We start from the raw sequence: 26,313 nt of genomic DNA, 5'->3' as shown, positions 1-26,313 counted from the left end.
TTCTGTGCTAGAGACAGGTTGAGGTTGAGACCAAAGCCCATTCTCAAGCTGCAGAATCTGTTTGCCAAAAACAAGATCCAATGTCACAAAAGGCCCCGCTGTGGGCAGCCAGGGAAAGGTCTCTCCCTACTCCTGGTCCTCTGCTGGGTCCGTGGGGTGGGACAGGTGCTCCACTCTGCTTCCTGAGTGCTTCCCATTGCAGGGAACCTGCGGACAGACATACACCTTCCGCTCCTGGCTGGGCCCCCTGGTTCCGCTCTTGCCTTTTCTGAGGATTTCTTTGTTGCTTCCCATGGGTGCTGCCTAACTTCTATTTTATGCTTCCACAAACCCATTCATCCGATCGGAGGTGCCCAGACAGAAACACTTTCTGAAACCTAACGAAGGTTTGACATTGCAGTGCACCTTCCTTTTAGTCCTATCAGTCTGAAGAGTTACATACATATCTTTTTTAAAATTAAACTAAACAGCAGCTGTATTAAAAATTATCTGGGGCAGTTTTGTGCCATCCCTGTGTTTTAGGAACTAACACCCTTAGGGCTCTTGACTGTAGGACCTCTCTCCTTTAGGCAACGGGACCAACCTGAGCCGCCAACCTCTCACCCTTCCCAGCAGACAGGCCTGGCCTTCACATTTGGCCCCTCTCCAGAGGGACAGATGACAGGTTCCACGTGCCTGTCATTTTCCCAGCTGCAGCTGAGGGCGAGGCATTTCCAGGCCATACACTCACTCCCCAGCCCCCCCTTCCCCAGCCAGCAGCCCCAACCTTCTCCTCTGTCCGGGGGTCCCTGCGGGAGTGATGTGTTGGTACCCTTGGGAATGTCAGACTTTCTCCCAAAAATATGTGTTTAAAACAGATTCCTATTTTAAATGCCAAGGACGCCAGGGTAAGTTTTTGTTTTCAAATGGAAATACATCTTTCAAACCAAAATGTGACAATCTGATCATGTAAATGTGTCCCTTTGGTTATCAGTTGTTCCTCCTCTTTATACCCTCTGTTCTGATCTGAGTCCCTTGGTCCTCCCACTCCAGACATGGGCCATCCACCTTTTTTCCACTCTCACCCCTTTGCAGCCTCCAGCCACTGTCTTTCTCTGCATGGAAGTCAGGGCTATGGATTTCCTTGGAAAGAACCAGCCCTGTCGCATCAGGCTGGTCTGCCTGGGAGGTGGGAGCATCCTGGGCCAGCCAGGATGACAGATGGCGGTGTTTCCAAACTCTCGTAGGACATGTTTCCTACATTCTGGGTGACAGTTTCTTCTTTTGGTTGCTTATTTTTTAGTGTTTGGATTCGGTGAAGCAACATTGGGTTTAGCCAAGAATGTTTGAACCATCTATAGAAATTGCTGCTGGGGAGATGCGGGCGTGCTGGGGAAGGGGGTGGAGAGTGCTTTAAGCAAGCACAACATAGGAAAAATTGTTTCATAATGGACCATTCAGGGCCGGTGATGCGTGTTACGAGAGAGTCTTTTATAAAGATTCCCCTTAATCACACCTGTTGGAGCCAGAATTCTCTCATCTCCTCCTTTGAGAGAGGCACAGAGGAGCCACTGACTCATCTAAGATCACAGAAATAAGTAGCAACTGGACCAGAACCATTCCCCAGGCAGTCCACTCCCAGACCAGTGTCTTCTCAGACCAAGAAGGCAATGGGAGGCAAAGAAAAGGGTTCATGACGTAGTGCTGCCCAGCCCATGGGACAGAGAGCAGTTCCCTTTCAGTGGTAACTAAAAACAAAGACCCCAAAGCTTTCTCTAAATCAAGGGTTCTCTGCCTACACTGTGCATCAGAATCATCTGGAAGGCCTTTAAAAGAGCAGAGACCCAGGTCCCACCCGATTCTGTGGGCCGGGTTGGGGCCAAGGTTAAAGCTCCTCCAGGCTAGACTGAGAACACTGCACTGAGTGGAGACATTGCATTGGCTCTCACAGGGGACCGGCCACAAGAGTTAGCACCACGCCTGTATTCTCAGGAGCGCCTTTGCTTCTGCAAAGTGGAGGGGCTGGCAGACTGAAGATGTGTGCCACAATTTTACTTTTTTACAACCTTGGGCTGTACACTGGTGTCATCTGGGAAGTTTTTTGTTTGTTTGTTTGTTTGTTTGTTTGTTTGTTTTGAGACAGAATCTGGCTCTGTCACCCAGTCTAGAGTCCAGTGGCACAATGTTGGCTCACTGCAACCTCTGCCTTCTGGGTTCAAGTGATTGCCTCAGTCTCCGGAGCAGCTGGGATTGCAGGCACCCGCTACCACGCCCGGCTAGCTTGTTTTTATTTTTAGTAGAGACAGGGTTTCACCAGGTTGGGCAGGCTAGTCTTGAACTCCTGACCTCAGGTAGTCCTCCCATCTCGGTCTCTCAAAGGCGTGAGACACCACACCTGGCCCTAGGAAGCTTTTAAAGGTCCAGGTGCCAAGGCTGCTCTGCAGACCAAGTAATCAGAATCACAGGGGTGGAACCCAAAACTCAGCATTTGTTAAAGCTTCCCAGGTGGGTCCAGTGAGCAACCAGGGTTGAGAATCAGCACCCATACAGAGCAGAGCGCTCCAACTTGCCATAGTTGTGTCCCATCTGCTGGATGAATCATGTTTCTGGACCCCTCCAGGGGTGTTGAATGTGCCCCCACTGGGGTGGAGGATCGTGGGGCTAGGGAGGCTGCTGCTTGTAGGCAGTGCTGCCTTTCAGCTGCAGTGTACCCAGAGCAGTGACTGCCAGCTCATACCCTCATCCACTGCATCAGAGCATCCTGACCATCATCAACTGATGCTCATTGACAGCCTTCTGTGGGGAAGACTCTGGGCTTAGGTCCTAAGTGGTATGTATGATTGAGTCCCTGCCCTAGAAGAGTTTGTCACCCGGCAAGAGAAATAAGATATGCACACAAAAATAACTGTGCTTAGGTAAGGAAGAAGCTGGTAAATGCCAGAGAAGCAATAAAAAGTGAGTGTGGTATCATATAATCGTCACAAAACCCCCAAAACCCAAAAGCACCATTGACTTCTCACTTAAACTGGATCTTCACAACTCCAAAAAGCCCAGCGAAGTGTCTCACCCACTGTCAGCAGGTGGGTGGCATCTTTCACTTCGATGAGTCACCAACCCCAGAGCTGTGTTAGCACCAACCTCAGAGGACTTGGGTTTATCATCCTCCTCCCCACAGACAGGCTCAAGCAGGGTCTGAGATGAAGGGACTTTAGAGGTCATCTAGAGGTCATCTGTTGCAACCTCCTTGCAACAGAGAAAAGTTACACAGGTCCCAAAGAAGTGAAGTGTCACGTCCAACTGCACAGAAAAACAGGGACAGCCAGGGCTGAAGACTGGGCTTTGAGGCCAAGCCAGGTGATTGTTCTGTTATCCCACTTGAAGGGCAGAGGAACTCCATTCTAGCAAGAATGGGTCTTCAAGTCTGACTCCCATTAAACATGACAGTTCTACAAGCTGTGGCGCTTGTTCATGCCTGGAATTCCACCATTAGTGCAATTTCTTTTTTGCCCAGGCATCCTCTTCTTGAATATAAGGTTCCCAAACAGGAAGAGCATAATACATTCCTAGTACCTAAGTTCCAAGTGGCCAACCTATAGCTCTCAGGCCCTCTGAGATTTGATCAGCAAAATGATTTTCTCTTTTCTGCTGGATTTACTAACATATGGTAGGTATTAAGCCACTAGGGTCATGCCTGACCCCTTGACCCACTTGTCATTGTTAGAGCTAAACAGAATGTGTATTCTAATTTTGAGCTATGTTAGCTCCACTAAAATGATGCTATGAAGTTGGGACGTTATGAAGGATACAAGACCACTGTTATCGATAAGAAATTCAGGCCAGGCATGGTGGTTCACACCTGTAATCCTAGCACTTTGGGAGGCTAAGGTGAGCAGATCACCTGAGGTCAGGAGTTCAAGACCAACCTGGCCAACATGGTGAAACCTCGACTCTACTAAAAATACAAAAAATAAATAAATAAATAAAGCCGGGAGTGGTGGCACACACCTGTCATCCCAGCTACTCGGGAGGCTCAGACATGAGAATTGCTTGAACCCTGGAGGCAGAGGTTGCAGCAAGCCAAGATTGCACCACTGCACTCCAGCCTGAACAACAGAGTGAGACTCCGTCTCAAAAAAAAAAAAAAAAAAAAAGTAAAGCAAAAAGAAAGAAATTCAGACCCCCTGTGTGCTTACTACCAGCTGACCATGGCTCCTACCATGGAGACAGTAGAACACCCCTGCCTGGAGAAGAGTCTTGTCTTGAACAAGACAGGGCTGATGGCTGGACAGAGACCTGGTAGGCCTCATCACAATGGCAGCTGTCACCTATTTTTTTTTCTCTTTGAGATGGAGTCTCGCTCTGTTGCCCAGGCTGGAGTGCAGTGGTGCAGTCTTGGCTCACTGTAACCTCTGCCAGGTTCAAGCGATTCTCGTGCCTCTGCCTCCCAAATAGCTGGAATTACAGACATGTGCCACCACGCCCGGCTAATTTTTGTATTTTTAGTAGAGATGGGGTTTCACTATGTTGGCCAGGCTGGTCTTGAACTCCCAGCCTTGGGTGATCTGCCCGCCTCGGCCTCCCAAAGTGCTAGGATTACAGGCGTGAGCCACTGCACCTGGCCAAAGAGTGTTTGTTTGTTTGAGAGAGAGTCTTGCTCTGTCACCCAGGCTGGAGTGCAGTGGCGCAATCTCGGCTCACTGCAACCTCCACCTCCCAGGTTCAAGCGATTCTCATGCCTCAACCTCCCGAGAAGCTGGGATTATAAGCATGCACCACCACGTCTGACTAATTTTTGTATTTTATTTTATTTTATTTTTTGTAGTGACAGGGTGTCACCATGTTGGCCAGGCTGGTCTCGAACTCCTGACCTCAAGTTATCCGCCCATCTTGGCCTCCCAAAGTGCTGGGATTACAGGCATGAGCCACCGCGCTCTCACCAATTAAGCTTACTCACTGCCAGGCATTCATCTAAGCATTTTGCATATATTAATCCTGCACTAAAATGGTCATCTCCTTTACAGTTGGGGACATCAAGGCAAAGAGAGCATAAGCACCTTGCCCAAAGTCACACAGCTAGTAAGTGACTGAGCCAGACATCGAACCCAGACAGGCTCCAAGTCTGTGTGCTCTGCTGTTTGCTGTGCTGGCCTGCCTCACGAGGAGGAGTCTAGTGGCCCCTTCACACATTGGCCAGGGAAGCTATGTTGAGGAGGGACCCCCCCCCCCCCTTCGCTACATTTCCAGCAGTGGAGGGGTGATCATTTCCCACTCTGAGCAGTGGGGTGCTGGGCAGCTATGGGCACCTGTGGAACAAGGAGCTCTGCCACATCTTTGCTTGGCCCAAGGCCCTATGAAGAAGCCTTGAGCCCTGCCAGGACACATGCCTGGTTCCCTGCAGTCTTCCCACCAGCACCCTCTGCTAAGACAGTCCCCTACTTGATAACCCAGCCCCTGGTTTCCCAAGGAAGTAGCCTGTCCCAGGTGACCTCTGCCTCCTCAGAGCCTGAGGAGAAATGCCGAAGACAGGGCCACGAGGCCAGGCTTCTCTCCCCTGTACTTCCCAGCCCTCCCAGGTCCAGCCCCAGAGGGTCGTATCCACCAGGGACCTTCCGGTCCTCAGGTGCCTCCTGTGTCCTATGAAGGGCCTGTCCTGGAGACTGCCTGTGCCCTCTGTCACCACAGCCTTAGACTCAGGCCACCAGGATGCTTCTTTGGTCTCCCGCAGCCCCAGCTGGGGTGGCCCTAGTCCACCCAACACATGCACAACACACGTGTTCTCAACACACACATCTACGTGCACCCAACACATGTACACAATACATACACTCAACATACAACACACACACAATACATGCACTCAACACACATCCACATACATCCAACACATGTACACAGTACATACACTCAACACACAACACACACACCCAATACACACATACACTCAACACACATCCACACACACCCAATACGTATACAATACATACACTCAACACAACACACACACACAATACATACATAACACTCAACACACATCCACATATGCCCAACACGTGTACACAGTACATACACTCAACACACACACACAATACACACATACACTTGACACACATCCACACACTCTCAACATGTACACAATACATACACTCAACACAACACACACAATACATACACTCAACACACATCCACATACACCCAACACATATACACAATACATACACTCAACACACAATACACACACAATACATACATACACTCAATTCGCATCCACATACATCCAACACATGTACACAGTACATACACTCAACACACAACACACACACCCAATACACACATACACTCAACACACATCCACACACACCCAACACATGTACACAATACATACACTCAACACAACACACACACACAATACATACATATACTCAACACACATCCACATACGCCCAACACATGTACACAATACATACACTCAACACACAACACACACACTACATACATACACTCAACACACAACACACACACCCAGTACATACATATACTTAACACACATCCACATACACCCAACACATGTACACAATACATACACTCAACAAAACATACACACACAACACATGCATATACTCAACACACACATCCACATACACCCAACACATGTACACAATACATATACTCAACAAACACAACACACACACAGCACATACATATACTCAACATACATACAGATACACCCAACACATATGCACAACACATAACACACATGTACTCAACACACACATCCATACACCCAACACATGTACACAACACATTCAACACACCCAACACACACATCCAATCCACACATACACTCAACACACACATCCACATACACCCAACACACATACACCCAACAAACACACATACACACACCTGACACACATACACTTACATACATACCCAACACACACACCCCTTGTATCAGTGCTTGCCCATTTCCCACAAGCCCAGCCACCAAGAAGAGACCTGACCCTGGGAACTCAGTATCAGGGGCCTGTCTGCCAGGTCATATGGAAAACATATTTGGCAGGTGAGGGTTGACTGGTGAGGCTGGACGGCCTAATAGAACAGGAGGGGGATGGTGAGGAGCAGGGGAAGGGGGCCAAGAGGACCGCTGTACAGGATGCTGGTGCAAGCTCCGTCCCCTCCCCACCAGGAGGCTCCCAAGGGGCTAGACCAGGTGTTGGCATGGCCCTGGTGTTTCAGATGGAGGGCACAGAGGCAGTGGGGGTGGCGACTATGGAGCTGCTGCCCGTGCTGTGTGAGGGACAGACCGGGCAGCCCTGCTCCTTTAGCCCCTCTTCTCACACCCTCCGTCTCCAGGGTGGAGATAAAATTCCAGCCCTCAGCAGCGTCTGATGCTCCACCTCCAGCAGGAGCCTTTATCTGAGATTAAGGATAATGGATTTCCTTTCTTGGATAAGTATATTTTTTCTTCCTCTTTCAGACTTTTTGTCCAAAATGCACTCAATTCCAGAAGATGGACCTTTTTTTAACAAGTCTTTTTATTGACTGCACTCCCCTCCCCACTTCGTTCCTCCTTGCCCCTCCCCCAAGTCTTTCCATGCTTCAGAGGAAACCTGCTGTTTTAAGTGCCCGGCAAGGAGTGCAAAGGAATGACTCGCCTGCATCCTCTCCCTCCAGTGTCCCCTGGGCCTTGCTCTTACAGCAGCAGAAGCCTAGGTGTCCTGGGGGTTGGGACAGAGAGAAATAACTTGATTTCTTCCTTATCTTTCTTCAGCAATTTCTGCCAGGACCCTCATCTTCAGAAATCTAGATCCTGCCTGGAAGAAATGGGGAGAGGACTTGGCTGGGGGTCCCTTCCTTGGTCTCCCTCTGGGTTCATGGCTGCCTTCTGGGGAAGGGAGGGCCTCCAGTCACCATGCATGGTCTCCATGGGAGCTTGGAGACCTGCAGCCAGGGACAACCGTACATTTATTTCACCGGGATCTTTCTTTTTCCCCCCTTCAACAGCCCTATTACCATATTTAAATGCAAGTATGTCTCTTTTCATTGACATTTTAAGTAGCTTAGCCTGACCTTTTTAGAGTAGCATGTTCCCCTTTGAACTTCTTTCCCTTCAGTAGTACCGTGTAGCTAGGACAATAGTCTTAGAGTTTAGTGGGCTTCTAGTTCGCTCTGTTTGGGGGAGCTTTGTCTCTGCTTTCTTCCCTCCTCTGCTCCCTGCCCCTGACGGTGCATGTCTTCCTCTCATCCTGTAGAAATTCCTTGTTTAAAAGGCTCAGTGGCTAAAGTTGAGCAGCCCTGCTGGGGGCTTTTTATTGAGTTTGCGGCTGGCTTCTGGCACATCATTCAAAACCACAGTCATTGGAAATGGGTCTTGGGGTCAGGCCTCCAAGTATCTGCCTGGATGGCAGAGGATGTGTGTCTTTATATGTATGGGAGTGTATCTGTGTGTGTCCCAGTGTGAGGCTGTGTGTGCACGTGCTGGTGGCTGAGAGAAGCCCAGGGGAGGGGACTTGGCATACTTCATCTGGAATCTGCAGCTACAAGAAGTTACCTTGGCCTTCTGACTATTGTTCCCATTGCTGGGACAGCCTTGCTGCCTGGTGCATTTTTAGATAGCATAAGCCTTGATCAAGAAGAACTCCAGGGACCCCTAGGAAACCCTCTAGTGCCAGTTTCATCTGGTCCATGGGGCTTAGACCGAAGAGCCACATCTAAATTCCCACAATTGCCTCAGGAGGTTGAAACACTGAGAGATCAAATAAAGCCATAGGACTCACTCCACATAGACCCCTGCAGCCCCGCGCTCCCTTTCCTGTCTGGCTCCATGTGTATGCAATCACCTGGGACCCCCAAATGCCTCACCCTTGGGCCTGGGGTTGTGATGCTGCTGACTTGATGTTTTGACAAAAGTCTGGAGTTAAAAAGGCCATGCTAACCTGCAGAGCCTTCAGAGAACAGCTGGCATTAAGCCAGCTCCTGGCCAAGGTGCCTGCTCTGTCAATAGGCCGTCCCAAGTGCCTCCTGCCTGTGGCACAGGGCTGACCACTCTGCCACGATCTCTGCAAGGAGTAGTGGGCCAGCCCAGCGATGCTCAGTTCTACTCAAGACAACCCCAGGGGAGCCACCCTGTGTCAGTGCAGGGTCAACAGGGAGCTCAACCCCGCTTCTCAAGAAAAAGATTCCTCCTACAATTCTTGAATTATTGTTGTGGGCCTTCTAGAACCAGCTTCTGGGGTGACAAATGGGTGAGAATCAAATGCACCTAAAGATGTTGTGCCTTCTGGAAGCCTGACAGCCACTACTCTGTGTCCCTCTCAAAAGCTGCCCCGTGAAAATCCCTTCCCACTCCTGTCTTTGTGTGGAGGGCGGGGGTTGTGTGGCCCGTGACCTGGGTCTGTGCCTGGCCCTTTCAAGGATTCCTCCGTGACACAGGCTCCTCTCTCTCCTGGCCAGGCTTCCCAGCAGCGGCTTATGGACCAGTGGCAGCAGCGGCGGTGGCGGCAGCAAGAGGATCAGGTAGGAAGGTGTATGGGACAGGCGACTCCCAGGCATGCCCCCAGTGTGCAGGGGGAGGTCAAGGCCCTGTCGGATCTGTGTGGCTGCATCTGTCCAACACCACTCTCACCACAGCCCCGGGGAGGGGGTGGACAGGGAGGCGCGGGCAAGGCCTGGCCACCCAGGGCACTTGTAGTGGGGTCAGTCACAGTCATGGGACTGCAAACCAAAGGCAGATTATTATTCTCTGTTAAAAAAAAAAAAAAAAAAAAAAAAAAAACCTGAGTTTCTTTTTGACTTTGACCGCCCCGTCACCTGACAACTAGCTTCAGGTACCTGTGGTCATTTCCCTCCTTGGCTTTTGCTAATTCAACAGGCTCCCTTCCTTGGGTCCCTGAGCCAGCCAGAGAAATGCTAGGCTGTCCCCTGGGCCCCTGCTGCACTGGCAGGTGGGCTTGCTGGATTCTGGCTAAACCCCCAGAGCCCCTGAAAGCCATAGGGCCAGCCCTGAGCCTCAGTAAATGAAGCTGCTGTTTCCGGAGCTGCTGTGCCTCCCAGACTCTTCTTAGCCAGACTCCTCGGCTCCAGCTGCCAAGGGAATTGGGCCTTCTGTCCCGTGAGGTTGCTCCAGTCCTTCAGTCTCCAAAGCCAAACTTTTAGATGTCTGGAACCCCTCAAGTGACATGGGAACACTATCCCAGCATTACCATGGGGTCAGGCCAGAGCTGGGACATGTCCAGGATGCCCGGGGTCCCTTTTGTCCCTCTCCCCAAAATGCTTTCTGCCTTTCCAGGCGAGCAGGGCTTCCGCTGTGCACTGGGCTCCCTCCCCACCCCTGCTCCCTGAACTGAGTGGTCATGGTTTGCAGCTCTTGCCCCCTATGCCCCACGGACAGGGCTCTGGAGCACCCAGGGAAGCGCCTAGTTTGATGTCACAGGGCTCTGAGGAGGGTGGGGCTGGGCAGGGTGGGGGGCTGGTGAAGGTACCAGGAAATAGAGCATTAAAAGCCCAGAGGGCAAATGCCAAGAACCCACACTCTGGGTGATGAAAAGTTGGCACAGTGAGGCCCATTAGAAAACTTCAGTAAAAATCCGTTCCATGCAAACTGGCACTGCCTCGAGCTACAAAGGACCCACTCCCCCGAATCATCCACTCGGGTTTTGTTTGGAGGGGGCTAGGGAGTTCTCAGGGGTTGCCGAGGGGCAGTTTGCCAGAGAGCTGGCAAGTGGGCAGACTGGCAGGCAGGTCCAGAGAGTGGGGCCCCCTTCCTGAGCTTCTGCTCACCACAGCCAGTGTCCAAAGGCCCCACCTGCCCTCTGGCCAGTGTCCCTCGGTCCCCCCAGCCCTGGACCCTGGGGGCGGGGTGCACAGCTGCCTCATGTCTCCCTGTGCCATTTAGTTTTTTAACTTGAGTGCTTTTTGGTATCATTATAAACAAGCCTCGGCCCTACCTGTGCCTGGGGTTGGGGAAAAGATAAAAGAAAACTCTTGAGATTTTTGAGTGTTGTTGGTTGTTGTTTTCTCCGTTCAGTTTCTTTCTTTTTATAACTTGGATTATGAAACTAAACTTTAACCCGAAATTAACCCTGCCTCTCTCCCCACCCCACCCCGTTCTCCTTGACTTCATGGCAAGTTTAAAGGGCAGCATGGGGTTCTTTATGAATCTGAGAGCCGTAGCCGTCTCCCACAGTCTGTGCCCCTTTCTGCCACCCCACCCTCTCATGGACCCCCAGAGCCAGGCGGGAGTCCCACCCATCCCTCTAACCCCTAACCCCCAAGGTCATCTCCAGCCACACATTTTTTTTTTTCAGGATCAGTGGTGTTTGATTTGTAGCCATTTCCATCGGGAGCAAAGTCTCTCCCAGCCCATTCTAGGTCAGCCATGCTCATCGCTGCACTGTTAGTGAACTGTATTCAGGAGTGTGCTCCCAGACCACCTGCCCACACCAGCCTGGGTTAGCGCAAGAAGTAAATCCTCAACTCCGAGGTGCCTGCCCCACCCCACAGGGTGCAGGGTCAGCCTACAAGCTACAGGGCAACCCCACAGTGCTGCCGGGCACAGGTGTCAGGGGCTTGGGATGTGCCCAAGGGCAATGACTAGACTGTATCCACCATAGTGAGGGCACTGCCTAGGCTGGAAGACACCTGCCTGTTTGTAGCCAGGCTACCCTAGTTCCTCAGCCCCACTTTGGACCTGAAACAGGGTTACAGGTTTGGGAAAGGAAGCACTGTGCCTTTCTTTCTTTTAACGCATTCTGCCAGTAAGGGGACTGTTACCTCACTCCCTCTAGAAAATGATCGGGAAGCCAAGCCTCATGGGAGGGCCAATTATTTACCTGTGAGTGGCCTCTCAGTGGCAAAAGCTCTTTGCTCTGAATTTCAAGGCACCACACAGACTCACTTGGGTGTATGCATCAGTCTAGGCCACAGAGGGCTCACTGGGGGTTGATGGCCTAGTTTCACCTTCCCCAGCTCCTGAAGCCCTGCCTTACCCACCCCACTTCCTCCCCAGGGGAAAAGGATGCTCCTGCAGCCTCAACTGCTGCAGGTCGGCACGAACTCAACTGCATTCCCTTAGAGGGAAGCACAGGGAGACATTCAGGGAGGGTCTGTTGAGTACCTCCCCTGAACTTGGTACCGTGCTAAACCCGGCAGGCAACTCCAAACAGTAGGAAGCGTGGCCTCCGCTCCCCAGGGGTTCTCAGGCTTTGTTCAGGGATCAGACATCATCCTATGGAGGGCCCTGTTTTTGTCTTTGATTTTTGTCCAGCTCCAATGTTTGGGGTTTTGTTTTTTTGTTTTTCCTTCTATTATGACTTCTAGGGGGAGCTCCCTGAGGTGAGAAGCACTTGCTGAGGGCCGTGGGGTGGGAGGTAGCTTCGTTTTTGCTCAGGGTGGCAACTTGGAACCGTCAGGGCTATGGTGTCAGGGTAGGAGGTCCGGGGGGGAGCCTTGAGGTCTGTGCCCACCTCAGCCAACTCCTCTGGGCCAGGCTGCCCCCCTGTTCCTAATTCCCCCAGGACCTGAGGTGAGCAGGGCTCAGGGGACCCCACCCGGTGAGGTCCCTGCCGACTCCTAGATAACTTCACTATCAGTGGTCACTTTTCTTTTCCCTTCACCTGGTAGTTTGAAATGTCATCTTTTCTTGTGCTCAGTCGAGAGTTTGTTTGTTTATTTTGATCGTATTCATTCAGTTCCAGTGGCCCCATCATGTCCCACCCAAACCTAAATTCAGTTTGACAGAAGCCTCCCCCGACAGTTGAGGGAAGTGGTTTGGATATTCAGGGTATTTTAGTTGGGGGTGACATTATGGGTGGGTCCGTGTATCAATCTTAGAGCTTCTGAGCCCCTGGTACCACCCTGTCCCACCTCTCCCCACCCACCCAGCCCCAGCCAGGACCCCTTACTGTACTTTATACTTGCCAGCTTTATTCCAATCTAGTAACATGAGCTCCTGATGGTGGTGGTGAGTGTGAGCAGTCATATTTCTGTTGTCTTTTCTCTTGCTTGGTTGGGGCTGCGGTGAGAGTGTCTCTGAGGCATACTTTCCCGCCTCTCTTACGCTAGGATCTGCACACCTCCTCTCAAACACTCTTCTGAGCACGCTCAGCGGGAAGGTTTGTCCACACCTATTAATCCTCTCTCAGTGTCCAGCTTCCTGTTAGTACCAGCTGGTTTGCATGTTTTTGCTTGTTCAGATGAAACAGTTCAAGAAACAAACTCATATCCAACTCTCAAGAAATGTCTTTTTTTGTACACTTTCGTTTTTGATTTTTTTTTTATTAGTTACAACTCCAAAACACCTGTTGTCCAGTAAAACATTTCACACCTCCCCTGCCTGTTCTTAGATTGTATGTATCTGTGGGACTGAACTAAATGCATGCACTGTAGTAGATGTACTGGTAGCCGTAGCTGTAGTTGTAGTACATGCATTGTTGAGTTGATATTACAGGGTCTTTGATGGCTCGGCACAGCACGGCCGTCTGAAGGATAGTGCGGGGACCAGGAAGAGAAGGGGCTCCATATTTTCAATGTTTCCAGGGGGCTTGGATCCATGTTCTCACCATCAGCCACCACCACCTCCTCTCACACTCCCCGCTCCCCCGGTCCAGAACTGGGTCACCACCCTCAGCTCTAGCCTTCCCCACTGAGATCTCTGTTGATATTGTCCAATTATAGTGCAAAAATGGAACCAGGTTTGGAAGGAGTCTTCAAGGTCTTCCTTGTTCTTGTCTTTCTCATACTATTCTTGAACAGAGCAGATCTTTTTTTATTTCTTAAGGCCTACCAGCAACACTCCTTCGAGCCCCTCTACTCCTTGAGTCCTTTGGCAGGTCACAGCCAGCCCTTCAGGGATACAGGTCTATGTGGCAGTCCTGTCTATATGGATTACGTCTTGGGGTGGAGGGGAAATGAGACACGGTGAGGAAGGGATTGAGATCTTGAGATCCTTGGTCTGCCGACAGGTAATGCACTTGGTCCTAGTGAATCATTGCCATTTGTTTTTAAGGTTGGTGAAGTTTAAATAGAGTAAGAGTGGTGACATTCTTAGCATGGAGATGACTGGCACAGTTTCATGGAGACAGGAAGGGAGGTGTGCTTGGAACATCCAAGAGGAACCACCCCCAGTTTCCTCCAACTCCCCAGGAAGGCTCCCTAAAGGGGAAAGGAGGAGTCCTGCAGCCTGTGCCCTTAGAACAGGAGCACATGCAGCCAGTTTGGACACACCATCTTCCCTACATTTGTGGTGACAAGCCATAAGGGAGTGCCAGAGGTCTCTCAGAGTTTTTGGAGGTATCCCCACCCCTTACATATTGATGCCGAATGAGTAGTGCCTGCCTCCTGGAACCTGCTCTTTAAGTCAGGGTGTGGTGGCTCTGCCCAAAGCTGCAAGAGCATTGATGGAACACAGGTGGGATCTGAACCTTCAGGGTGTGGGAGACAGAAGCCCAGGAAAACGTCAGAGTCCATAAAGTCCCCTGAGAGAATGCGTAGAGATAAAGCAAAATGGTAGTGCTGTGGAAAGAATCTAGCAAGCTGTGCAAATTGGTGGCAGAATCGGAATGAACAAGGATTGAATGTGAGTTAGGCCAATCTGCCACCAAACAGAATGAGGGCACCAAGGCCCAGGAAGATAAATCTGGAAGGAGCTGTTCTTCTAGCTTGGCCTGCATGGGGGTGCGGGTGGGGGAGGTGCACAGGGAGATGGCTGGAACTGTCAGGCTTCAGGGCTGCTGAAGCTGCAAATTGACCTGAGGCTGGGGAGTAAGAGAAGAGGGTAGGGACAGAAGGCAGGGAGAGCAGAAAATCCCCTCCCACTGGCCTAAATCCCAGGTCTGGTTCTGCTAGGAAAATGGCTTTGCTGCCCTGTGGCTGGAAATTCTAAGAGCTCCAGTTCCAGTTGGTAAAATGAGCAAAAGTAAAATGCAAGTCAGGGGATGGAATAAATAGTTTAACTTGAACCAGAAAAGAAAATGCTTTAGGGAGGAGAATAGATCTCAAGAAGTAGTCATGCCCATCCCAATCCCCCTTCAAGATGTTTTCTGTGTCCCCGCTGCAAGCCTCTGCCTTATATATGTTAGGGGCTGGGGGACATGAAAGATAGTGTCCAACATACACTCTTCCACTTGCTGGAGGGATCCTGGAGCTATTTGGGTCAGTTGCACCATAAGCTTTAGGGTTCCCAGGTATTGCTTTCAACATGTATTAAGGATTTGTTTTGTGCCAAGCACCAAGGAATATAAAGGCAGATGGCACTTTTAGCCTTCGGTGGCCTGAGACTCTAGTCCTGTCCTCTGAAAGTCTGTGTTTCCCACAATGCACTGTTTCTGGCCTGAGAATGACCACTGTCAGCTTCATTTGAAAAAGGAAAATGGATCAATGTGTGCCTTCATTTCTGAAGAGGGCTTTCCTGCGCTTCCATGAGCAAGATCCATGGGGGGGGGGGCGGAGCGGGGGATACAGTGCAGCCATCTCTGCTTTCTCACCCAGCCTCCCTGTGCTAGCAGCAAGCATCCTCTGGGGGCTGTGACCCCAACATGGTCCATCTGTGGGTAAGGTCATGGGGACACCCTTGTGCTAAGATGAAGCCACATCTGTGGCCATGGAATCAAGCCAGTAGTGGCCCAGGGGGAGAACAAATCTCTGACCCATTAGGGCCAACCACCACAACCAGTCAGACTTACCAAAGGATCTTACCTGAACACACATCTCTCAGTCCACTGCTGTGTGTTCTGGGGATGGACACCTCGTTTCCCAGTTTGTCATTAAAATGTTCATTTCTGGGACAGCCAGGACTTTTCACCATAAAGAGTCCAGCATTGGATTTCAGTAACCCCAGTGAATTTATAATAATGCTCAGAGCTGCCCGCTGCTGACCTCAGCTTCATTCATTTTCCAAGGGCTTTCAGACCAACCCTGTTGAGGATAAAATACATCAGCTCTAATCAATAATTTTGTAATAGAAATACTGTGCACTTGATAAATCAACTCTAGTGCAATTAGTGACTAGCCTTGAAGCCCAGACCTAAGTATAAGTTAATCCTAAAGTGAATGGAGTGGGGGATGTTAATAGTCTTTTAAATCAGTGGAATTATTTTCAGTGGTTGACACATCTCTGCCTGCCCCCTGAGCTGGTTGGTCGTTGCTCTTGTGTCGGCTCAGGAGCTCAGGCCCAGCTGTCTGGAGCAGGGGTGGAAAGTGTGATGGTGTCCTTGGTAGCTCCATAAGGGCATGTAGAGCACAACAGAGAGGGGCCTAGAGACCCGCTCCTTGCACCCTGGGCTGGGTGAGGGTACTGCAGGGTCTAGGAAGCCTCTAAAGCTGGTCAACCTGCGGGTTAGTGAGAATCATCCAGGGAGCATGTGCCCAGGTGTATCATTCATGGTTGCTTGTGTTTTGCTGAGGTTTTTTTTATTTGGATGGTTGGCTGGTTGGTTGGTTGGTGTTTTGAGACAGACTCTCACATGTTGCCCAGGCTGGAGTGAAGTACAGTCTTGAACTCCTGAGCTCAAGTGAACCTGTTTCCTCAGCCTCCCAAGTAGTTGGAACTGTAGGTTCATACTACCGTGCCCGGCTTTGGTTTATTTGTTTGTTTGTTTTTTGGTCTTTTGTTTGTTTGTTTGTTTTTGTTTTTGGTAGAGACAGGGTCTCACTATATTGCTCAAGCTGATCTCAAACTCCTGGCCTGAAATGATCCTCCCACCTTGACCTCCCAAAGCACTGGAATTACAGGTGTGAGCCACTGTGCCTGGCCTCTGCAGAGTTTTGACTTTCAGATATACACCATGATGTATATTACCATAGCCACCCTGTGATATGACAATCAGGAAGGCAGAAGTTTGTGGCCTGGTTTACAAGCATGTTTTTGTTTTGTTTTTGTGAGAAAGCTGGGCTACAGAATGGCTACGTGACTTATTTTAAATCACACACCTGGTTACCTAGGGAGCAAGGCTTTGGTCAAAGGTGAAGAATCCTGGACTTGAACCCAGGTCTTTGGCCCCCTTAAGTAGCCCTCCGGAAAAGCCGTGTTTTTTATGAGGGACACACCTGCCCCCCAGGACACCGGGCATAAGCAGGAATAAAGACCGTGTAGGGACAGCCCAAGTAGCCTCAGCTTCTAGCTCTATATAGGCCAAGCACTCAGGCTCTGGCCTAAAACCTCATAGTCTGATCTTTCAGATATAGATTTCAGAACTGGACCTAGGGGACATCTGCCATGGAGTTGAATGTGGCAGATATTTATTAAGTGTATTAACAGTAGTAATTATTGTTATATGTGGTAGGTGTGGTAGGTACTGTCCTAAGCCTGATTCAAGGGTGCTTTTCACTGTATCAGAAACCTCCCAACACTGATTAAACACTATAGGTTAATGTTACAGGGAATTAAATATTATGGGGGATTTATTGGCTGACATCCTGGAAGCTCCATAGAAGAGTGGGTTTCATGCCTGGATTGTTCAGGGATCTTTTTTCTGCAATTCTCTTAGCTTTGTCCTCCTTCTCATTTCAATACTGTCTTTATATTGGTTTTCCTCATGGTGGCAAAATGATTGCAACAGTTTCTGGCATCATACCATCCTGTCCAGAAGAGGGGAGTCAGATGGTCCGGAATTCTAGGAAAGTTCAGAGCTTTGTGCTGCTTGGCTAAGGCTTGGGTTACAAAACCAGTCACTGAGGGTGGGATCCATCTCCCTCTAAATGGAATGGCTCTTTACACAGTGGGGTAAGGATGGATTCCCAAAGGAAAACCTGCGTGCTGATGAGAGGGGAAATGGAAGAATGATGCTGGAGAGACAACCAGTGGATGCCCACTACAGCCCTGGAAGTTCCTGGATAAATACTAAGCAGTCTCTATGCCCTTGAAGAGCTCCCAACCTAGTGTGGAAACTAATGGGTAATTACAATAGGATGCTGTAAGCCTGGTAACAGAAGCCTATCCAACATACAGAAGTAGCACAGAGGAGGAAGTGGTTAGCTTTGCCTAGGAAGTCAGGGAATGTTTCACAGGGGAGTGAATGTTTCCACTTTTAAAGGACAAATAGGAGCTCCCCAGGGGGCCAGGGAACATCATGGGCAAAGCCACCAGACCCCAGGACAGTGGAGTCAGGTGGAGGCCCTGCAGATGCTTTATTCCAGCTGGAGAATAAAATGCAACAGGGGAGTAACTGTAGGTAAAGCCGGAGAGCTGGGCAGAATCAGAGCAGGGAACCCTTGGTACCAAGCTAAGAAGACTGGATTTACATGGGCAGGGCCCGTGAGACCATGGGAGGCCTGAAACTAGGAACTGACATCAGATTTGTATGTTAGACAAGCTTTGACAACATTGTCCAGGATGGATTCAAGACACAGGACTGAGGTGGGAGGACGAGTTATAGATAATTCATGTACATTCTAAACATTCCATAGATGTTAATATATAGCTGCTCAAGCAGTAGGCCTTGTGCTCTTATCCATAAGATGATTAACTCTGGACTCAACATCATGCTAGGGGCTGGGGTGGGATGCAGAATAATTCCATGGCATGGTCCTTGCCTTCAGCCAACTTTCAGGCTTCTGGGGAAGACAAAAGTATACAACCGATGTGAGAGCTACCCTTTAATAAGGATAGATTCCTACATGGTCAGAGAGTACCAAGCAGGCAGGAAGCTTGGTGGAGGAGGCAAGACATGACACAGGCCTTGGAGAATTTGGAGTGGGAGCTGTCTACTAGGCAGGGAATATGGGCTTGAAGAGATAGAGACAGTCAAGGTTCTGGGAGATCTTGAAAGCCATGTTGATATAGTCATAGGAGAGGGAGGTTCGTATTCTTCATGGAAGTGAAGCTCAGTAAGGACAGAGCCATCTAAAGAAGATAAGCCTGGCTGTAGCTCCACAAAGAACAGTCTGACCCCTAATCCTGGGGTCTGGGGCTGGGCTTGTGACCTGGAGCAAGGGGTGTGGAATGAGAAGCATTGAGAAAGCAGACACAGGAGGGCATTCCATGGCAAATCTCTGCCTTAGTTCCCCTATGTTCCTTTGCTTCTGCCAACAAGTTGTTATTTATTCCCTGCTTGGGGCTATTGTTTCCCATTCCTTTGCCCTTGAGGTGGCCACTGTCCCCTTTCTTTCTGCCACTCCACTTCCCTCTGTCCTTGTCTTTGCCCTCTCTGTCAAAATTAGGCTCCAAGTGCCAGGAAGCCATACCTGATTCACCCTACCTGGGGCACCCCCTCCTCTGCTCCATGTCCTCAGTCCTCTTCCTCATCGGTGAGCTCTCCTGAATGAAAGGTGGCATTATGGGTCCTTGGAAGATATTTTGCATGTGTCTGTGGGTGGCACCTGCTTTCCCCAACAATGCAAACCATCAGGCCTCCCGGAGGCAAAGTCAACCTAGTCCTCATTCTTCATATGGATGAGTAATTACTATGCAATTAGAAAATACAGAAAATAAAGAGGCCCTTTGTTCCTGGTTGCTTATTAATATTAATTTTTTAAAAAAGGTCTCCCTTCCCAGCTTGGGATCCTACAGAACAGGAAGCAGACAAATAATGCTTTTGAACAGCTGTGATGGGCTGTGGAAATTAGATCTGTCAGGGGATGAGAACACCACAATGGCAGCCACTCCATGGCATAGGCTAAAAGGGTTCCAGGGAAAGGTATCTTGTAAGTGGTCAATAGAATGCTAGAGACACATCCTAGCCAATGTTAATACAATAATGATAATAGATGTTAATAATACTAGCTCACATATATTATGAGTGAGCCAAGTATCATGTCAAGCCCACCAGCCTTACCCCATTTAATTCTCATAACCCTATGAAGTGAGCACTAATGATTCTCATTCCCATTTTAAAGATTTAAACACTGTAGTTTGGAAAGGATAGTAGCTTATCTGAAGTGGCAGAGACCGGATTTGAGCCTAAGCCTGTCGTCATTCTGTCCTCGGATAAGCCACTATCAGCGGACGCTCCATCGCACCAGCCCTGCGGTGGCTGAGCCAGGCTCTGCAACCTTAAAACAGACACTCAAGAAAAAAACACAGCTGCTCTTAACTCAATTCTCCATTATCCTTGGGGGAGGAGATAACCCCAAATCATTTACAAGTGGCCTCAGGAGGCAGTATAAGTATTTTTTGCACCTGCTCCTGCTGTTGCATACACTGCCTGGCTTTGGCTGAGATTTCTGATCAGGTTTCTGGTCCCTGAATGCACTCAGACCAGTGTCAGACAAAGGAGGCCGCGAGGAGGCGTGGTCGGGTAAGAGGAAGCCAGCCTGAAGAGAATTATTGGAAGGGAACCTTTAGCTGAAACAAGGCTGAGGGAAGTTAGCCAATGCCCAGAAGAAACTAGGCAATGAAGCACGGGCGGGCTTCTCTGGGAAGACAGACGTCCTCTGTAGGGATGAGTCAACATTCTTTCCTGTGGGCTGCGAGGACCGCATCTGGAAGGTCGCTGGGAAGCCCCGCCCGGCCTTACGACTGGGAGGTGATTGGCTGCCCAGTTGCTGGGGCTTTGCTCTGAGCCAGTGGCGGGGGGAGGGGCGGGGCCAAGGCGGGAGCTGCGGGCTTCTTGGCCAACCATCCTGCAGGGAGGCTGGGCACCCGGTACCATGGCAACCGCGAGCAGGGCCTCATTTGTTTTGTAGATGAGTAATTACTACACAATTAGAGAAAGCTAAAAATAAAGGGGCTCTTTGTTCCTGGTTACTTATTAATATTAATAAAATGGTCTGCCCAGGTCTGTGGTAAACATTTGATGCCTGGGTGCCTGTGGCAGAGGCTATATAGCCAGGAAGGGCAGCCCAGCCCCTCTTGCCTCTCTTTCGGAAAGTTATTTCTGACTGTATCCTGAAGAGGGTGGGCTTCTGACCTTGGAGAGAAGAGGAGGGGCTCAGCATGACAGACATGGGATCCAGGATGCCCTGGAGTCGGGGTCAGTCACTGACTAAGGTGGAAAGGTGGCGGCAGCGTCACCATCCTTCAGAGGAAAGACAGACGCACAGCAGCAAAGCAGACACCATGGACCAGTGTCAGAAAAGACCCCTAGTCCAGTTTTGCTGTGTCCTTCTGTGTTTTCTGGCTTTGCTTGATCAGCTCCAGGTGTGTAAAATAGTCTTTAAGTCTTCAATGGAGGTAGCCCCCAAGACTCCAGTGACTCCCTTCCCGTCTGGCTTAAAGGGCACATTCGGTTCAGGCTTGGAAATGATCTGCTGGAGGTTTACACTGTGTTCAGGGTTGTCCCCGTGGCTCCGCATGCCCTGGCCTTCGAAGTTAAAGCAGCTGAGAGGCTTGCTTTCTATCCCTTCTGCCTCCTAGGGGGAGAGGTTGCCTGGTTGATTACTCCAGTGAGGATGATTAACAGCTTTAAAAAAATAGAGGCGGCATAACAGCGTAGAAGGCAGAGTAGGGAATCGGAAGACTTGGTTCCAGGCCTGCTTCCACCTCTACTAAATGAGGATTTCAGACTAAAGGGTTCTTGGGGGCCATTTCAGTTCTACAGCTCTGTTTTGCTGCTGTTTCCAAAGCTTGAAATCCCTTTTCCTTGGAGATAGGAACAGTGACAGTGACAGTGCCTTAAGATCTGAGAAAACCCGCCAGGCACAGTGACTCACACCTGTAACCCCAGCACTTTGGGAGGCCCAGGCGGCCGATCACTTGAGGCCAGGAGTTTGAGACCAGCCTGGGCAACATGGTGAAACCCCATCTCTCCTAAAAATACAAAAATCAGCCAGGTGTGGTGGTGTGTGCCTGTAGTTTCAGCTACTTGGGAGACAGGCAGGAGAATTACTTGAACCCGGGAGCCCTAGGTTGCAGTGAGCCAAGATTGTGCCACTGTACTCCAGCCTGGGTGACATAGCAAGACTCCCTCTCAAAAAAGGGGAGGGAAAAAAAAGAAAAGAAAAAAGATCTGAGAGAAGTGAGTGGAGAGAAAGCCGAGAGGTTCCAGGTGATAGAAAACTTGATGGGAATTTGAAAACAGTCAGCCATGAATTGTTTAATGCATGAAGGCAATGGGAGGGACAGAAGCGGTTCCAGAACTGTGTATCATTTTACACATCTGTCCTCAGACTTCCATCCTTGGGTGTGGTTGATTAAATCTCTTAGGGTTTGATTCTGTGTGGATGGTATTCATGAATAATAGTGGACCTGTAAAAAGCTGCTGTCAATGAGCAAATCAACCCAGAGACTGAGGCCAAAGCTGTGGCTCTTGAACGTTACTCCCTGTTAGGATCACCCAGGGAGGTTTTAAACTGTGCAGTGGCCAGGCTGCATCACAGACCCATCAAACCAGAATCTAGCAGGCTGAGCCTCAGGCAGGTACAGTGTGTAACACTGGGCCCAAGTAGCTCATGTTCTTGCTGGATGTAAAGCTCCATAACATCTCTGTGGCTGTAACTGGTACCCCAGCCTCCTCTAACTGGGAGGTGGGGAGGTGGGGCTGGGATCTCTAGCCTGCTGCTGTGGAGCCCATGGCTCTCCTGCCTCCATTGGTCTTCCCAGCAGGGTCAGGAAGGCCACCCTCCAGGGTGGACCAAGGGGTTTTTGTCCTCATGGAGGGACCCCCCTGTCTCCCTCGAGGACAGGCCAGTCCTGGCTGAGATTAAGGGCGTGTACAAATAAAACTAGCAGCCTGCAGCAACTGTAAACAGAGAAGCAGCCACCCTCCTTGACTGACCAATGGGGGCCTTTTGGTAAGGTCGGAGTTTGTTTGTTATTAAAGACCTAATTAGAAACATGAGAGGGAGCTGAATGGCTCTGTGCTTGGCTAATTAGTGACATGTATGCGCCTGCTTTGAACTTCAAGGACACAGAACTATTAGTGCTTACATCAAAAATGGATTAGACTCCTGTGCCTTTATAATCATTAAAGAGGAGCTACTCAAGTGGAAAGTCTTTTGTGTGGGTCCTCAAGGGGCTGCCCCTGGGATACGTTCCCCACCCCACCCTGCCCCCTGCCTGCTAGAGCCCCAGCAGTGAGTTTTCTATTAGATATGATTGGGCAATAAATACCGTTCAGCCCTAGGGCATGCGAGCTCCCCAAAGGCCTTGGCTCTCAGCAGAATGGAGTGGTCTTTTAGGATTGAGATCAGCTCTCTGGGTGGCCCCCTGGGTCCAGGCACTTTCCTGGGGTTGGGGAGGGGAGTTCTAGGGAGGGCCCAGGGTTGACCAGGGCTTACTTTCCCTCTGGCAGTGCCCTCTCTGCTTTCAGCCTGACCCCACCAGTACTGCAAGTCTGCTTGTTCTTTGGTCTGTGGCATAGGGGAGAGTCACCTAGTCATCAGGAGAGAGGCAGTCCTGTATCTCTTGGGGCAGTCAGATCCTGACCTCAGGGAACCCCCACCCTGATGGAAGAGATGTTTTCACGGCCAGGGAGCTCCCAATTTGGAAAGGGCAACAGGGTCCATCCCTCAGGAGCTTCTACTCCAAGGTTGGAGAATCTGTTCTGTGTCCTTGAATTTGCAATTTCTCTGGGGCAAAGAAAGATCCAAGTAAACAGAGGAAACCTTGTCAAAGTATGATTCCAGGAGGGACACCTGAGCAGCGTAACTCAAAAAGCATGTGCCTTCAAGTTAGAGCCAGATTTAGTCCTGTCTGAGACACTGTGTGGCATTGGACACATTTCCTAGCTGCTCAAATCCTTGGTCTTCTTATCTGTAATGGGGGTTACAGAGCTGCTCTTACAAGATGTTCGGAGCATGAAAAAAGATGGTGTGAAACACCTACCAACATGCCTAGCAACACGGTAGGGCTCATAAGTATGCGTTCCCTTTCCAGCCTCACACCTGCAGGAGCCGCAGCTTCTAGAACTTTGTGCTTCTTGCCTCATTGGTTTTCACCTCCAGGCCCTGTTTTGTCCCTGCTAGTATCAGGCCTAACGGGGCAGAGTGACATCTAATTCCTACACAGCTTCTCATCATGATTGAGAAGACCACGTTAGGCTGCCTCATAAGTCTGTGGTCCTAGCCTTGGATTTCATAGTGTTTTCTTTTAGCAGTAGTCTGTCGTGCAGAAACTGGGCCTGCAGTGAGTGGAATCACTTATAAGACACAAGGAAGGATCTGAGCCTCCTGGCCAGCGGCAGGCAGGAAGGTGGTTTTCAGGTTGGAAATTGGTGCCTGAGCACACCACAGAGCAGCAACATGAGAGGTTGGCTGGAGACATGTGGGGAAAAGCCAAACTGGCTTCTTTTTTGATAAGAGAGATGAATGTGCTGCAAGGACAGAGGCAGTCACTGGATCAAAGCAAAGCAATGCAAGGGACATTTTCAGGACTGAACTAGTAGAAACTTGGAGCCACCAAACTGTAAGAGAGAATAGGGAGTTGTCTCCCGGCAGCAAACTCCCTGTCTATTTCCTTTGGAGTCTCAGACCTGGGAGGGCTGGATGAGGAAGCAAAGGCTCTGGTATCACCCAACAGGGGCCACCTCTCTGCCTTTTCTCTGCTGAGTGGTGATGGTGGCATCTCGCCTCCCCACAGCTGCATGCCCAGCTGCTGGGTGGCTCAATGCAGCATGGCATGGGTGCTGCAGGTTCCGAGGAGCCTCCTTGTCTGTTAGTCCTTGCAAATTCTAACCTATGTGGGCCTGGAGTCTGAAGCCAATTAATTTAAGGAAGAGGCAGCAGGATGTTAGTGTTAAGACACCGCCTGCTTCAGCCAAACCGTAACATGTGTCTCCCGGGTTAGTTTTCCCTCCTCTTCTGAAGCGCTTTAGAGGCTCAGGGTGAGCTGTTGTTGAAGCATCCATTCACGGTGGAGAGGGATCAGGAACACCATCCTGCGTTTGAGGCTTGAAGCCTGGTCTGGTGATGCCTGGCAGATAGTTCACACAAGCAGGACAAGCCCTGTGCCAATGCCAGGCAGGAGTGACCTATGGTCACCGCACAGGGCCCCAGTGACTGCCTCATGGCCTTTCCCTTCCCGAGGCCCTCTGTGCTTGCCTCCTGGAAACCTGCAAACAAACTCAGTCCTTCAGGGCCCTTAGGGGTTGAGAGAAATGGGAACTGACCTCAACTCCAGAAAGTTCTTTCCTTGGCCTCATGACACAAGCCTGGTTTCTCTGGCCACAAGGCCACAGCCCATTCAAGGCTGCTCCATCCCCAGAATTTGCACCATGAGCAGACAGCAGTCAACCACTAACAACCATCCTCCCTCACCCACCTTCCCAACCCAGCAGCCTAGAACCCACCCGGCCTGGTGCTTTTGGAGCTTGAGCTACACTTACAGAATCAAATCAGGGCTGATAATAAAAACGTATCAGGAGGGCCGGGCAAGGTGACTTATGCCTGTAATCCCAGCACTTTGGGAGGCTGAGGCAGGTGGATCACCTGAGGTCAGGAGTTCGAGACCAGCCTGGCCAACATGGTGAAATGCTGTCTCTACAAAAAATACAAAAATTAGCCAGGTTTGGTGGCGCACACCTGTAATCCCAGTTACTCAGAAGGCTGAGGCAGGAAAACCACTTGAACCTAGGAGGCAGAGGTTGCAGTGAGTCAAGATTGCACCACGGCACTGTTGAGATTATATCTCAACAGAAAATGCATGGTCCTAGCCAGAAAGCCTTTCTCAGATGGGTTGGTTCTGGGTGTTTGGAACTTTCTCCCTACACTGATCTGAATGGTAGTGTGCTTCCCCAGCTTTACCACTTACATGTTATAGGAGAGTTTTAGAACTGGCTAATAACGATATTATCTCCTGAGGGTTTTGGGGGAGTGTGACTTGACCAGAAGCCAAGATCTTTCAACAAAATAATTCACAAGTGTTAAGTGCTCATGTCCATCAGTTCGCTACTTGAGACAGGCCAACATTAACCAGTAGACATTATCAGCACCAACCTCAGTGGTCTGAATCAGGTTAAGTTTTGAGAACGAGCAGAAACTACAACTTATCATAAGACTGGCGCCATTATCACTGACATTTGGAATGTCTGTGTGATGCTGGCTGCCCTATCAGCCCAGTGCGTGCCCAGACACTCACCATGTGTCCCGTGCAGCATGTAAGAGGAGCCAGGCGACTCGAGATACATCAAGACTAGCATGATGTTGACACCAGGCTGAGTTTGTACCTCTTAGTAATATATCTGTTTGTATATGCAGACAGTGAAAAAGAAATCCCATCACATTGCTCTCTTAGTCCTTCCCCAGTTTTAAAGTATCTTCCCCCTTCCCTTCTGAAATAGCCTGAATTTCAGCAGAGCTTTAAAAACTATATTGTGTATAAAATTGATTGTCCCTGCATCTGGGTGCCTGAACTGATTTGATTTTAATTTAGCATGTCATACCATTTTCCCAGGTTGGACATCGTTGCTGATCTTCTCTACTAGTCTCTCCTACCTTCAGGCTAAGCTCTAGAAGGAAAGCTTG

At 49.9% G+C, this 26,313-nt stretch overlaps 1 protein-coding gene across 5 annotated transcripts in view; it reads left to right on the top strand.

The window, feature by feature from the left end:
• Positions 1 to 26,313, top strand: part of MSI2 (musashi RNA binding protein 2) — a 430,569-nt gene that overhangs the window by 388,489 nt on the left and 15,767 nt on the right. For all 5 annotated transcript variants that reach the window (XM_030922587.1, XM_030922585.1, XM_030922583.1 and 2 more), the window contains exon 11: positions 9,433 to 9,495. In XM_030922587.1, coding sequence (XP_030778447.1) covers positions 9,433 to 9,495 — 63 coding nt within the window. The remainder of the gene's footprint in view (positions 1 to 9,432; positions 9,496 to 26,313) is intronic.

The sequence above is a fragment of the Rhinopithecus roxellana genome, chromosome 19 (genome assembly GCF_007565055.1).
Source record: "Rhinopithecus roxellana isolate Shanxi Qingling chromosome 19, ASM756505v1, whole genome shotgun sequence".
NCBI classification, from domain to species: Eukaryota; Metazoa; Chordata; class Mammalia; order Primates; family Cercopithecidae; genus Rhinopithecus; species Rhinopithecus roxellana.
The sequence above is the reverse complement of the archived record's forward strand: the minus strand, read 5'-3'. Positions and strand labels throughout refer to the sequence as shown.